The sequence below is a fragment of the Antedon mediterranea genome, chromosome 8 (assembly GCF_964355755.1).
Source record: "Antedon mediterranea chromosome 8, ecAntMedi1.1, whole genome shotgun sequence".
In the NCBI taxonomy this organism is placed as follows: Eukaryota; Metazoa; Echinodermata; class Crinoidea; order Comatulida; family Antedonidae; genus Antedon; species Antedon mediterranea.
In genome coordinates, this window is record NC_092677.1 from 7,671,245 (window position 1) to 7,688,146 (window position 16,902).

Consider the following 16,902-nt stretch of genomic DNA (forward strand, 5'->3'; position numbering starts at 1 on the left):
CGATGGAGCCCTCGGTTCGAGGTCTTTCATGAACATGTTTTTTTTAATAGTTGAGAGAGATTATTTAGAGGGTTAGGTTTAGTATTTTTAGGAAGTAGATCAGCTATCTTTCAATTCTTTATAATAAAAAATAATTAAGGTAATGAATTATTCATGACTTCTGCCCACGTTCGTCCTGGAAAAAAAAAACACGCAGCCTGACCTGAATAGTCTAGGCAAGGCCTAGCTAGTGACAACCTGCATGCTGTTCAATTAAAGTAGACAAACAGGGTAGCCTTTATAGCTACGATCTCTACGTATTTGGGGTCAATTTAAGGTCAACCTTGATTTTACGAATCCTTTGTTTTACGTACGCCTTTCGGTCCCGTACCGTACGTAAAATGGAGGTTCTACTGGTTAAAAACAATTTTTTCTAACAATTTAGAAATGGTAGGCTCAGAGAGATAGGTCTATAGTTAGAAATCAATTGCTTGGTCCCCCCTTATGAATAGGAAAAATATTGGAACGTTTCCAAAAGGAAGGAAATTATCCGGTTTAAAGAGATTTATTAAAGAGGAAATAAAATAGAAAGAGGACGAGAACAGACTTTAAGATCATGGTTACTGAGATTATCACATCCAGATGCATTATGAGTCTGAATGGATGAAAGTAACGAGTTAACAATTTCAGATTGAATAATTGAGAATGCCGACAGAAGCCTCAGGCAGACGTTGGTGTTCTTCAGTCACAGGAGGACCAGATCTAAGAACTGAATGAAAATAATTGTTAAATAAAGCAGCCTTATCATTTGTTGTCTCCGCGACCTTGTGCCCATGCGACATAACCGAAGGATAAGAAGACGATTTTTTGGTCTTTATCCACGACCAGAAGCGTTTGGGATTTGCCTTAAGATTCCCAGAAAGTGATTGCATATAACTTTTATATTTAGGTTTCATAAGGACTTTAAATTCTTTTCTGGCAACGGAAAAAGCATTTTTTGATTCATGTGTAGGCCTATTAAGTCGTTTAGAGATACGAAAACATTTCTCTTTATTTTTGAGAGCGACTCTAACTTCATTACCAAACCATGGCGGCAGTTTTCTTTTTGGTCTAACAATAGCCACAAGATCACGGAGAGCAGCATCAACTAAATCATAAAAAAGGGAAACACTATCGTTAATATCATTGCACATAATGGATTAAATCAAAAATCATCATTATTTACAGCCTTGAAACAATAAAGTTGTCTTGAATCCCTAGAAAAGTGTTTTTGAATTGAAATTTTAAGAATAAAAGAAATTAATCAGATTCAAAAATATTCTGACCAGCAGAAATATCCGAGATTAAATCAATTGAATTATTACAAAAAATCTAATCTAAAACATTATTATTGCATTTTAGAATACGATTATATCGAAGTTACGACTGTTTTCACCTGTAATAATAATTAAAAATAATGCATCACTAAATTTAGATACCGGTGCATGTTTACTATAAATAAGTGCATCTAACTAGAAAATTTCACATTTTCGAAAACATGTATGATTGTATAAGAAATAAACGTGAGAGTACTATTCTACTCTACTGTATTAATGTTTAATTAATTTATCTTATTACGATGACTTATTATTATTATGGTAGGTTTGAGACAAAAACTAAACATTATCATTGGCTTTCATTAAATTAATGACTATAGCGTTCTACGACAAGTAGTTCCAGAGATAGTATTTTTTGAACAAAAAAAAATGAAAATCAGTATTTTCTAAAGTTATGATGACTTATGGTAGGTTTACGACAAAAACCTCCATTACAATAAATTTCTTGTTTTTTTTTTTTTTTTTTTTTTTTTTCATTTTTTTTTATTCATTTCAAAAAATACAACCATAACACAAATCACTTAAATATAAAGTAATAGGTATCAAAAAGATATGAACGTTTAAATAAAGTAACTTACAGTGATCAAACAATATTAAAAAACTATAAATTATTAATTCCATTTTTTTTTTAAAGTAAATTATTAATTAATTTGGTAAATGCTGTGTTTTCCACAATTATGTAACTAATCTAACTAAATATAATTGTATTAATCAAATTAGCCAGAGATATACATTTACTAACATATTAATTTTTTTTTCTCTTTACATAGCAATAATAAATAATACTCATATTTATACCTACACATACATACACACAAATATATCTTAATCTGTACTATTACCAAGGAACTATAATATAATTGTGTTAATTAAAATCAGATACATACATTTAACAACATAACCATTTTTGTTTCTTTAAAATAATACATATATATTAATAAAATACATATTTTTAATTATCTGTATTGTAACCAAGGAACTAATAGTATGCCTATAATAAATACTTAAATATATCTAACAAGTGCAAATAATAATTTCTGGTTTACATTTTAATTTAATACAATAATAAAGAGCAAGCGTAATAATAATAATAATACACAAAAGTAAGTCATTTCCTCGAGAAACAGTATCGTTAAGTTATCAAATATAATCTTCTATTAATCTCCACTTTTGTCTGAAATTATACAATGTACTTCTTTTAGAAGCAATGTTTTTCTCTACGTTATAATTAAATTTTAACCGATTAAAGAAAACCTGGAAGACTGGCTTTTTGTGAGTTAATTTGTAACTAAATATAATTTTCTTAATCAACAAAATACATAGATTTAATAACATATCAGGATTTTCTGTATTGTAACCAAATAATATGGAGGTTTTATCAAGGTAAATCTTTGTTTTTGAAATGTTTTCCCACCAAGTTGTGAATTCATCCCATAGTTTGGTTGCAATGTTACATTCAACCAAAAGATGGGTCATAGTTTCACTATTTGATTCACAATAGGAACACATATTACTCGGTACAATATTCATTTTATGTAGCCTACTATTAGTTGACAAGCAATTCACATTAATTTTATACTGAAATATTCTGGTTCTTACCTCCTGAGAACATTTAAATGGTAATACATAGATATTTTCCCATTTATCGCTATCTACACCTAATTCATCCTGCAATTTACTGTGAGATGTTGGTATTTTAAAGATTTTTTTAATTAAGGCTCTGTATATATTTTTTGTACTCATACTTTCTAATTCTTTCTCTTCATTCTTTACTTCCACTATAAACCCTCTCTTTTTATAATTTGTTCGTAAAAACCCTAGCTTCATGTTTGCTTTCCACTGTGGGGGTATTGCAGATATCGTCATTCTCCAGTGCATGAAATTACTTGTCGATAAGCCTCTCTTTATCCACGTATTAAAGGGAATGATATTACCGTTTTCATAAAAAAGGTCGCTTACTAAACATATCCCAACATCTCTGAGGCTCTTGTAATAAAATGGCTTGCCATGTATATGCATGTGCCTATTAAACCATATATATTGGGACCCTTCGTTTACTGTATCAGGATGTATTAATTCGAAATAAGCGTTTAACATATCCTTATAAAACAATGGAATATTTTTCCAACTACGGACACAGTCCGCGCTTACATTACAATAAAAAATAGTGTCGCCTCCTTGCTTATTTAGGAACCTATGTAGTAGAGATCTCCATGCTGCATTGACATTTATGTTATATCGTTGTATCCATTTTATCTTTAATGCCTTAAACATACTTTTGATATCTACCATTTTTAAGCCGCCTTCTTCAATATTCCCAATTAATGTTGTTCTTTTTATCATACCTTTACCACCGTTCCATAATTCCATGAATTTCTTGTTGATATCCACTCCCACAATAGTTAGGACAGTTTTTAAAAGTTGTTTAAACAAACTTCAAGAAAATGTTACAAAAATATTTGTTATTCGTTAAATAAAACAAGGCCAACAGCCATAAGTCGCGTGCTAAAACGCATAGTGATACCGGACCGACAGACCGACCGACCGACATAGTGAACTATAGAGTCGCGTCCACTAAAAATCGACTAAAAATGAAATTTTATTTACAAAATTGAAAAATGAGTTTATTTCCCATAAATTTTGTAAAACAATAACTCAAATGACTTTTAATGATAATCAATGTGTAGTATGATTCATCAGCTTTGAATTGAGCCTAATTTCAAAAGAAATGATGCATTTCATCAAATAATGCCATAAAATAAAGATATTGGGAAAATTGCGTGAAAACAATAGGTCATTGACCTCTGACCCGAAACTGCATTATCAAAATCACTTAAGAATTGGGTTTTCAGATCTACCAAAGTATTTCTCACAAAAATAATATAAGACCAATGGTAAAATATGTGCACTAAATCGCCTCATCTCTCAGACTATTAAGAGCCATTGTCTGTAAGAATCAAAGATTTGGTGGTAGATGTAAAAAAAATGGATTTCTCTCAAATTGGCACTTCAAGGGGTTTTTGTTTATAGAAGTGTAAACAGCCAAGTATTGAGTTCCATTTAACGCAAGCAAAAAAAATTGTACAAGATGAAGTTTGGTTGATACAATTATTTTAAAAAGGGGTGTTTTTCAACAGTATTTTTTTTATAAAAGTATACCTCATAAACGTACCTATTAGTATAACTTCCAAAGTGGTGTTTTTATACCAACGAGGTTTTTTATTTTTTCAACAATAATCACGAAAACATGGGGTAAATTACATACATAGGTTTTGTGTTGCTAGGAAAATAGGAAAATACAAACAAAATAAAACCAATCAAAACACAAGAAGCAACATTTAAATAAGGCAAATCCAATAATAAATATGTTTGGCTTGCCATAATGCTACTACAGTCATATGAATAGTTTAGATAAAATGTGAGAATGTGTTGCCAGGTATATTAATTGCCAGAAAAACAGTATTTTGCATTGAAATATTTAGTTGATGGAAAATAATGTTTAACTTTGAGATAATTGCGTCGAGGTTTTTATACATTTTGACATTTATTTTGTGAAAAGAGATATAAAAGACGTCCCAAAAAATCTGACATTGTAAACAGGTCATTCGAGGTCAAAAGAGGTCAGAATGCAAAACAGGACAGGTGCCAACTTTAGAAACAACTAGTAATAGTTTATCAACATTTTCAAGATAGTTCTCAAATCTCATTTTTTAACTATAGTGTTACCATAGCAACTGTTTCTATGTGTAACTAAGGAAAACAATTTAAAAAATATATTTTTATGAATACAAATAATTGATTGCTTTTGCACTTCTACTTTTCCCCAAGTTTACTTCTACTGCATCCAAATAATCACAGATAAAGTGATGACAAACATGACCTTTTAAAAAGGTCATTTTAGGTCAAATGAGGTCAACATTTACCATAGTAACTGTTTCTATGCGTAACTAAGGAAAACATTAAAACATAAGAAGTTTTCATAAGTACACATAATTTATGACATAGTTTTACATTTCAACTTTTCCCCAAATGTTCTTCTTTTGAATCCTAATAATCACAGAAATAAGTCTTGACAAATCTGATCTTGTGAAAGGGTCATTTGAGGTAAAAATGTGACCTTTAGTGTTATCTTATACCTGTTTCTATGCATAACTAATGATAATTTAAAAATAAATGAATTATGGGGTTTTCATGAAAAAAAAATTGATTATATCAGGAAAGAGTTAACTCTTCTCTGATTATATTTTACATATGAGGTCAAGTGAGATCAACATTTTATCTATAGTGTACCATAGCAACTTTTTCTATGCGTACAGGTATAACTAAGTACAATTGTTCTTAAATATGGGGTTTTCATGACTACAAAAAATTGATTACATATTTTACACTACTTTTTCCCAAATTTACTTCTACCGAATCCCAATAATCACAGAAAAAGTCTGATGTGAAAGGGTCAATTGGGGTCAATCAATGTCAAAATGTATTATTTATGTTATCTTAGAACCAGTTTCTATGCGTAACTAAGGACTTTTTTTTAAATAAATAAAATATGGGGTTTTCATGAATGAAAATAATCACAGAAGAATGGCCTTGTGAAATAAGGCATGCCTGCTAATAATTCTACACAATATCTCAATTTTACCTATTGTGTTACCATAGCAACTGTTGCTATGCATAAGGGAAATTAAATAATTATCAAAATCTTTTCATAAATGAAATTAATAATCTATTATATTACACTAATGAATCCAACAATCACAGTAAACAAATGTTAATAACGTTGATGCTCAAAAAACGGTAAGTTGAGGTCATCAAGTAAAGTCGAAATACAAACATAATAATATCCAGTGGTAGAAAGTGGCATCCCCACCCGATAAAGAATAAATTGCCACTCAACTTTTCAAGAAGTCGGAAGTGGTTGTGGATGGCCATGTGGGATCTGCTTAGGTTAGCAAATAGAAGAAGTCAAAATGAAAGAGGAGCTTCAAAATAAGAGAGGAGTAAACTGTTGCAAAGATTAAAATTCACAACGATTTGGCATAACTTAATCAAATTTCCAGAGTATATAACGTAGAAAATGACACTAAAACTAGGAATTACAGAATCTATAATAACAAAACACAATTAGAATTATATAAAACATTAAATATTGTTCTGACCAAATGGTTTATATTGAGATCAAAGAAATTAAAATGTTTTTACTAATTATTGCTATGTTTCTGGCAACACTGCTTGTGGATTTTTAAATTAATCCAGTAATTAATTTAGAACTACTTAATAATAATAATAATATTTATTCGGTAATCAATGTAAAAATAACCAGGAATGAGAATAGGCTAAAGCCCAAACAGATTCTGCACTCACTCCATACAATACAAACAGTTAAGATAAAACCATATACAAGAAAAATACAAATAAACTATACATAACATGAAATATAGTGTTTTGTTAGAGCAGCCTTAAATATTGAAATTGTTTGTGAATCTTTTACGTCATTTGGTATTTGCTCCCATAGTCTAGGAAAGGAAACAAATACAGAATTATGAAAAGTATTGCCTTTCGAATTCAAACGTAAAAGCCTACCCGGACATCTTTCACTAGTTTTAATATACTCATTGAAAGAATGGGGGCAGTAACTTTTCAACAACTTAAATCCTAATGAAAGTCTATGTAATTTAAACAAGTCATCAATAGATAATAATTCAAGCACTTTCAACCTATGAAAATAAGATGTGTCCCAGGAACCTTCCTTTCTAAACATTATTATCCTTGTTGCTTTCCTTTGTATACTTTCTATTCTATTAATATTTGATTTCTCAAATGGTGCCCACATTGAACAACAGTAGGTAATCACTGGAAGTAATAGAGCTTTTATAAGTTCAACATAGCTAACCAGCACATATTTTTACTACATTTTAAAATGAAACCAAGCAATCTGCTTGCTTTACAACATATATAATTATAATAATAATTATAATTATTTGAAATAAATCGACTTAAAAAATACACCACTTTGGGCGTTATGGTGAAGTAAAATTTAGTGGTTTTTAACAATTTTTAAATTTAGAGATCTCCCAAAATAGGAAATAAAAAATATATAAAAACAAATGAAACAGATACATAATACACTGTTGTTATGCATGAACTAATTTTTTTGTTAAAATTGATTACTTTACTACCAATATCTTGAAAAAACCTAAAAAAGGAAAAAATTGGTCAAAAACACCAATTTGCCCGTTGCCATGGAAATATACGTGCGAAATAAAAAATACTTTATATTTGATTTCTCTCAACACATGTAAAAGTCATGTGCAAAATTTTAAAGAAATCCTTTTTTTTAGTCTGTCACTATTTTTTAAATTTCTTTGATTCTTACAAACTTAATATCTTTCTCTCAAATAGTTTTGTAAACAAAAATGGTTTATTAACAAGTTAAATGAAAACTATAAATACTATAACAATTGTGAAAAAGTAAATTTATCTTTTATTTGATTTATATACTATAGGCATGGTTTTTTTTCTTGTTTGATTTATGATGTATTAATTATCTTATTTACATGATTTTTTTAATCTCGGCCAACATTTTTTTTCTGTTTAAGTAGGCCTATTCACATAATTTCTTTGCCAATGTAATTTTTTATGATTTTTTTTTACAAACACGTTATTGGATTTTATTACTCATTTACTAAATGAAATTCTTATCACATTCAAGACAATTTGTTTGTTTATAAACATATTTATAGGGCCTAAAACTATATACGGAATAAATAGTATGTTATCTTAGTTGCAATTAAGCTAATAGAATTAGATTAGGCATATTTTTGCAGTATTACCTTGTAATTATTACTATATTGATTGCGTGTTACATTGTAATACATTATTAATGAAACTAAAGTTGTTGATATTTTGACATTTATACAACACAATCACAATCACAATCATTTTTACCAAATGAAGCGGGTGCTTGTCAGTTTGGATAATTACCAGTTACATTTATACATACATGAAAACAAAAACACATTTAAATAGAATGTGTAAATATTCAAAGTGTTTATTCGAAGGAGGCGTTTATTCAAAGCGGGGAGTTTATTCGACTAAATACGGTAATAGATTGTAGTCCAGTGAATGCATCCATTGGACCATCAATGGGAGGGCACCCAGACATTTTGACAATATTATACCAGTAAAGGGTAGATTTAGTAAATTTACAAAATTAAAATCCTAGAATAAACACTCAGTAGGATATTGTTTTATATTTATTAGGAAATATCATATTTTTCTCCCCAACAAAATATGCATGAAGCATATAGGACTGCGTGTGAAGATGATAAATAGTATAGGCATAATGTATAAAAAAAATAATATATTAAGATTCTGATTTTATTGTGTATATTAAATTATAATCCTTGCTTTAGAATTAATGAAAACAAAATAGACAGGCATGTATCGATTTAAGAATTGGGCCTACAGTAGGCTTATTAACTTTATCTTTGGACGGGAAACGGCTTGTAAAATTGAAATTTAAAGATTTAATAATACCGGTAATTCACAAGCTTAGATTACAGGTTTAACATTTTCACTCTTTTAACTGTGAAACTTCTCAATAGTATAAGATCGTCAGTAATTCTGTATTAATTTTGTATTGCTTTTGCATTTTTAACAACTATATTCGAGAAGTTTCAATTGTGCATATTTATATCTGTATATTAATATAATGCCATACATTTATATATTTTAAAAATATTACAGATTTTATGCATGAAATGTAGTGTATAAGCATGTTTCGTTCCTTAGCTATTGTGTTATACTTTGACTTGTAAATAAATATCCCTGCTGGCTGTTTAGTGTACTTGTATATTTTTATTTTTTCCTTATTTTATTAAGATCAAGCTTTATCTACAGTACAGTACGTGTGAAGTGTTTTCTAGGATAATTTGCCTTGATCGAATTAAATTATTCGGTATACATTATTTTTATATCTATACTATGGACAATGTCATTATGTTATGTTAAATACTTAGAACTGAAGGATCCCAGGATATATTTAAGCTTAGAATTAAGAAAATCTTTTATATTTCTATCCAAAAAATAATAATTGATAGAAAGAAAATCACCTTTCTATTATTACTATTTTTAAATTTAATGCTCTCATGTGTACTTTGGTTAAATCTGGAGCAGTTGTAGTACGGGCATTGGTAGGCATATATGAAGTTTTTTGATGCATCATCGAACTTGGTACGTATATTGTCTTCTTTGCTAAATATAAACAAAACAAATATTTAAGATGCTTACACTTACAAAACTCCGTATTGAACTATGGCAACACGGAAGTGAGGCTGTTTGAATGTGTTAATAACTGTATCCAGGCCTATTTTCATAAATCTTATATTCATTTTTGTATATTCAAATGGTGTCTGATACAAATGACGGGATTAAGCTACAGGTTGTTTTGCACCACTTCTCTGTAAATGATGAGGATATTCTATCATGTCTCACCTTTTTATTTTTAGGCCTAATAGTACTATCATGACATTAAATTACAAATGTATTTTACATTATACAATAAACAACTGGAAGTGATGTGTTCCCTTCCACTTTCCCATGATGAAATTATTGTTGAGAATAATTGACGAACCTTATACGTTTATTTATATTTGTTGGACAGATTTGAGAAATCATGTTGCTGAAATCACAGCTATTATTGATGTCGTCGAAACATAGCAGGCTATGCAAACAATGATGACGTAACGTATTACGCTGAAACAGACCATGGATTAAAGAATAGAAGGATATGCATCGACGTGAGATCAAGGGTTCCTTGACTCTCGCCGACAGACCGCGGACCGCCCACAATGTTATCAGTTTAATTAACCGCATGGTAACAACGAAACGGTCGCGTGCCTAATATATTGTTTACTGCACATGTGCAACGACATTTAACCTTGTTGGCTACGCTTCTTTCGCGCGTTCTTTGGTGGCATGATGTTTTAGCGCTAGCAACAATGGCGACGAACAATTTATACGACGACGAATTTAGTTACTGTATAACCTTTCTAATGCGGAATTGTAGATGCTATAATTGTAATTATTATAGGTTTCTGCCGCGATTGATCTTGGCCTACGCTAATGTTTTTATGACATTAAAGTAGCATTTTATGACCTGTAGTAGCCCTACATCTGAGACAATAACTATTTGTTGTCTCAGCCTACATGTACAATTACAAAATCAGCAAGGATACTAGGCCTAGGCCTTCTAGGCTTACTAGTAAACCATATGATTTGCCGACATTGATACTACCTAGGTAGGCCTAGGCTAATCTTAAGTGTAGTAGATACAACGTGTAATCATGATCTATATACTCACCGTTGTCTTACTTCTTGTGTGAATAATAATAGGTACTTCTGCGTGTACTTTTCAAAATGACCGCTAGGTAACGAATCGCAACTATACATAGCCAGCCAATCCCGGATCAGGGATCGCTGTTTTCATTCAATTAGACCATGGATTAAAGAATAGAAGGATATGCATCGACGGTGACATCAAACGATTTTAGAACGCACTTGCCTATACTAAAGCACTGCTGCCAATCAAACAAACACGCTCATTGAACTCCGTGTCTCTTCTTTCGCGCGTTCTTTGGTGGAATGATGTTTTAGCGCTAGCAACAATGGCGACGAACAATTTATACGACGACGAATTTAGTTATAACCTTTCTGATGAGGAATTGTAGATGCTATAATTGTAATTAGTATAGGTTTCTGCCGCGATTGATCTACGCTAATGTTTTTATGACATTAAAGTAGCATTTTATGACCCGTCGTAGCCCTACATCTGAGACAATAACTATTTGTTGTCTCAGCCTACATGTAAAATTACAAAATCAGCAAGGATACTAGGCCTAGGCCTTCTAGGCTTACTAGTAAACCATATGATTTGCCGACATTGATACTGCCTAGGTAGGCCTAGGCTAATCTTAAGTGTAGTAGATACAACGTGTAATCATGATCTATATACTCACCGTTGTCTTACTTCTTGTGTGAATAATAATAGGTACTTCGTTTGTTCGTGATTAAGTTTGCATGCCCTTCGTGTACATTTCAAAACGACCGCTAGGTAACGAATCGCAACTATACATTACATAGCCAGCCAATCCCGGATCAGGGATCGCTGTTTTCATTCAATTAGACCCGGTGATTGGATGTGATGTGGATGACATAACCACTAGCCAATCACCAGGCACTACAATTTAAATATAATCACATCTATAATTAAGGAGATTTATGAAGAAACCACTGCTTAGCCATATATTAAAAACACGATTGTTGTATGGGTGAATACCGGCCACGCTAACAACATACATGTCAAATGCATAATTTAATATTCTATAGATTAACGCAATTTTTAATGACAGAAGATGGCAGGCAAATAATGATAATTCAAATATAAAAATTGCATATTTTATTAATATTACCAACTACTTAAAATTACAAGTCGTAAGAAAGTGAACTTTTCGCAGTCCGATTGTGATGAAACTAAAACAGAATTATTCAGCAATATATTTTTGTTGTCAATTAATCATCGACGCAGACATGTCAATAGAACATTCAGACTGCGCATACGATTTCTACATGGTTATGTTTTGGTCTCAAAAAATGTAACAGTTGATTCGCAGCGTTTTACAGAGGGCCGCGGTTAGAGACACGGAGTTCAATGAGCGTGTTTGTTTGATTGGCAGCAGTGCTTTAGTATAGGCAAGCGCGTTGTAACATCGTTTGATGTCACCGTCGATGCATATCCTTCTATTCTTTAATCCATGAACAGACCTACTGTGCTCTTATAATCATAATAATAGTTGGTGAGCTGAGACACGCCCTTTGGCGATAGCTCTTGTCTCTCCTCAGTGCTCCCTTTTTATGTATCACGGTAAGGAATAAATCAAAATAAATAATAGTAGGCCTATACGTGAAATGTTTTCATTTGATTAGTCAAGGAGATCAATCATTCAAAGTAATTTGCTGTACTTAATGTTTTAATAGGATTGTGAAGTTTAGGCTAATATGCATAGGCCTACATTGTACACGTGGTTTAATTTACAACGGGACGAGGATCGAATGAGAGTTAGTTATGTGGCTTGTTTAATAAATAAATGTATGTACTAGCCGTGATGTAATGTATAATGTATAAACAAGGCAGATAGTTTGTTGCCTGACCAAAATACTGATTGAATGCTTAAAGGATGTGAAGTTGCTTTTCCAAATAAATATGCATTACGTAATATATGTATATATGTATTTGTATTGTATTATACAAAAAAGTTTGCAACAATATCCATATTAGACAGGGCCGTAACCAGGTTTGACGGCGGGGTGGATCGTTGAAGTTGTTTAGTGGAGCCCAGGAGCGGATCCAGGATATTGAAATAGGGGTGGCGTAGCTTTGCGAGCGAAGCCAGCAAACATTGGCTGGGGGCCAGGGGGCCGCCAAGAACCCCCGGTCGGGATCCAGGGGCCGACGGCCCCTGGAAATTTTGGCGTTCTAGCGCATTGTAAGTCGTTTAAAAACGATTTACAAACATCTCATAATGTCATTTACCAAACACTCTTAAGCTCGCAAATTACGACATGTGGAATATGCAGCTGATACTTATAGGCCATAAGCAGTAGCTCAAAAGATGCCTAGAACATGGATTTCGTTCCCACCTCTTGGATCTACATTTTGAAAGTTGATATTGTGAAATGAATATGTTACACATACTATATCAAAAGTTCTCCATGAAATACTTGTACACTTTTGAGCAATGGCCTCTCAAAGGTACCCCACTGCTGCAAAAAAGGCACTTTTTGAGGTCTGGAGGTACTTTTATGGGCCAATATCTTTAAAAGTCTTTGTCCAAATGCAATTGTCTTTTCTCTGTGAGTAGTCCAGTATATTGTGAACACTTATCCAAAATTTAAAATTTTAAAAATAAGTATTTTGTATGTGAGGAAAACTGAAAAATTACAATTATTTAGTTGTAATTGCACTTTTCAAGATGTTTAAGACACAATATCTTCGTAACTAATTGTTGACATACCATATTTATATTTTTTTCCCAACTATTTGAGAGGGTTGTTAAACAAGATTCAAAGTTTCAGCTTGTCAGCTTCAGGGAGGTTTTATTTATGAAGATGCAAAAACTTAGATTTGGCCAATTTTATAGATAATTTTAATATCTTTTAGTCGTTTTTTGAGCAGTTATATTTTAATAATCAACTCTCACTATGTATTTATATTCATGCAATGGGTATCCTAGTGAGTTAGTGACACACAAGTGAAGTTTCAACGCAAAAGAAATTATTATGCAATAATATGATAGTAACTTACATTGCATTTTTTTTGTTTTTAGTGCCAATTTTGTGTGAACTCGACTCAAACCGTAAAATGCGCCTGAATAAATACTATGCCTTTTCTGTGCAACTACCCGAGAGGGTTGATAAACAACCTTTTCAAACCAGCTTGATGATTTTTTTTATATAGGATGATTTTTTTTATATAGGAAGATGCACTGCACCAGCTGAGAATTTGCTAATTTTATAGATAATTTTGATGTTTTATTTGTTTTTGAGGAGTACGTAAGCCTACATGATTTCTTAGAAAATGACTTGCCATAATAATATTTATATTCATGCAATGGGTATGCTAGTAGGTTAGTGACATCTGAGTAAATTTTCAACACAAACAATAAATGATTATGCAATAACTTATTTATTGTAACTTAAATATTGCATTTTTTAGGAGTTTTTAGTGCCAATTTAGGCCAAGAGCTTCCATAAAAACAACCCATTTTTTTCTGTTAAACATCAGATAAGTAGGCCTGCCAGCCCATTTTTACTGTTTTTATATTGATAACATGAATGTAAGTCTTGTGGAGAGAACTATTATTATTGATAATGATATGAGATGGACATATATACACACAATATACAACAAATACCTTGTAATGTATTTTCATTTATTTTTTTTTTGTTTCTTTTGGATTTGTGTTTTTTTACAACCCTACATGTTGCCCAATATACAATGTATATAATTCTACTCTTCTCTAGATACGTTGTACCAGCATAACTAGTAGTCAAGTAGAAAAGTTGTCAATTTCAGGTGCGGCATGGCCAGTGTACAATGGAAATAGCAAATATACTTTAACTAATTAATAAGTAATAATTACTATGTGGAATATCCTTCATATACAGTATGTACATACTACGTGGTAGGTAGGTACAATTAAACATAGATTCAGCAACATTTGCAGTTAAGTATTTTACATTCAGCCAGTTGATGGTTTTGAAGTTTATGAAAAATTCAAGATGATGACAATTGTTTTGAAGTTGGTATCATTTCTGTAACAAATAATCAAGAATAGATTATCTAATTTATATCGATTACTTAATATTTTAGTTAAACTGAATATTATTAAATTACAATGAATCTTTTTGGTTTTATATTTAAAAAATTAGTTCAGATTTGTGGTAAACCATACACAGAAATGTTGAAACATTTTCAACTTTACTTACTCTACCACACACTTTCCATTACTATATAGTGTTTATTGACAATGCAACCTGGTATAAAACATTTTTAAAGTAATGGATGTTTTTCAGCTATTTCTTGCATTCATTACTATTTTTAACTTTCATTACTAATTTTACTACTATTGTATATAATTATAACAAAACATAAATCATTTGGCATTTCTCATCTCTACATTAAAAAAGGATCCAAAACTTACCAAAATCAGTGAACGTGTTCAGCATTTTTGTGCCTCCTTTCCACTAGACAACCTAGACATAAATAATTGAATATAAATTGAATTGAAATGATACAGTTGAAATGAAATAAATTATTTTTAATTAAAATTAAGCATTTATAAATAAAAATAATACTGAGCTGATGTATGAATACTAGGCCTAGTCTTCGGACCAGGCCATCAAAATGAATGCATAATACTAAATAGGATAGCCTAGGTACAGTATAGGGAAAGCCTGCTTACTCTAGGCCAGACCAAATTAATTATTTCAAACAATTGTAATTATTAATAATAATAAATAATAATATATTAATTTTAATGTGTATTTATTATGTTTGCTCAAAATGTACTAAAATTATGCTATCCTCACCTGTGTCTTTGTATTCCGTTTGTCGCCGTTTTAACTTAATAATAGCCCATTAAGTTATAGTTTAGTAGCAGGCCTAACTGTACTGTGCTGCTGCTGGGCCTACCTAGCCTATGCCATCTTGAGAGTAGCCTAGTATACACCTCCAGACCTAGGCCAGTGTGCTACCTTAAGCCTTTAGGCTAGAGCCTAAAGACGTAGCTAGCTAGCCTAGCCTTTCTGTACGAATATTATTAATATAGCACACTGGTTTAAGTGGTAACATTCTAAAAATCCCATTTCTTATATGAGCAGGAGACTATTTCAATACAATAGGATGATCATAAGATGCATCATTTCTTCGTTTACAGTAGTATTTGTTCGGTGGTGGGGAATCAAACAAATTTTCCTCCACGTCTAGCTCCATTCATCATGATTGAATATTTTTGTCCACGTGTGACGTTGCCGTGTGTGAGTTTTGGGGATTCCCCTCATCTGTAAACAGAGCATGATTGGTGAAATACGATCACGTGGTACAGTTTTTAAGACGTTGCGGATAATTTGAACGTGTAACGTTCGGCCCGACCAAATCACTCACGCGGTGTATATTAAAATAAAGTACCAAAATAAAACAGTAATTTCTCAAAATTGTCTAACACGATTATGGAGAACTTTTGATATGTTGTTATTTATAAAATTATTATTCTAAATATGTAAAGAAATTGTAGATCCATGACATCGGAACGAGATGAAACGTTAGAATTTACTGCTTATGGCCTATTACCTAGGGTACCAAAAGCAAGCTAACAACTTGCCTGTACTTTACATCTAAATTTTTACAACGCGACGATGTTTTTCACCTTTTATATTATTATTTTTTATTTATTATTATTATTTATATTATAAACTATATAATACCTATAGGCCGGTATTATTTACACGCGCGCCGGGTCGATCGCGGTCACTATACTTCGCATGCAGCTAAAGTAAAATGACGTCACGTTAAAGCGGGTCGTCACAGAGTCTCATGAATATTAATGAAGCAAACTTGCTGAGAGTGTTTTCACCACGCAACACATGCGACGCGAGATATATCGAAACTCCGAGTCATCGACTGACGGTCATGTTTTTGACAATTAAAATCACGGCATATTCAACGACCTGGTTTAAACGATCGTTTAAAAATTAGCGGTCCGGCTCGATTACATTATATTTAGTGATTTGAAAAAAACAAAACACCTCTTTTGTCATGATGTCATCGCGATGTGTTTATGAGAATCATCGACGGGAAAGCAAATAAAACAACAAGGGTCATGAAATGCTGCAGTATTGTTAATATTTTAATAGTAATACGTTTTAATAAAATTTAGTCCTAACGGGATAATTTTCATAGGCACTATACATTCCTAGCCTTTGTTTT

General features: G+C 31.5%; 1 protein-coding gene and 1 long non-coding RNA gene across 3 annotated transcripts in view; one reads left to right on the forward strand and one right to left on the reverse strand.

The window, feature by feature from the left end:
* The window catches only part of LOC140056733 (uncharacterized), a 35,900-nt gene extending 23,791 nt beyond the window's left edge, over positions 1-12,109 (forward strand). Inside the window, exons 6-7 of one of the 2 annotated variants that reach the window (XR_011846810.1) lie at positions 9,534-9,590; positions 10,021-12,109. Coding sequence is in view for 1 of the 2 variants with exons in the window: in XM_072102208.1 (XP_071958309.1) it covers positions 9,534-9,539 (6 nt within the window). In the remaining variant the exon portion in view is untranslated. Of the gene's footprint in view, positions 1-9,533 lie in introns of both variants that reach the window. The other variant, XM_072102208.1, reaches the window with a different exon arrangement.
* A 1,324-nt stretch (positions 12,110-13,433) lies between these two features.
* Positions 13,434-15,856, reverse strand: LOC140056526 (uncharacterized). Its single transcript, XR_011846770.1, has 3 exons — positions 15,507-15,856; positions 15,119-15,170; positions 13,434-14,729 (listed from the first exon to the last, which is right to left on the reverse strand). It is a non-coding gene; the product is annotated as an uncharacterized lncRNA (long non-coding RNA).
* Between the last annotated feature and the right edge of the window lie 1,046 nt (positions 15,857-16,902).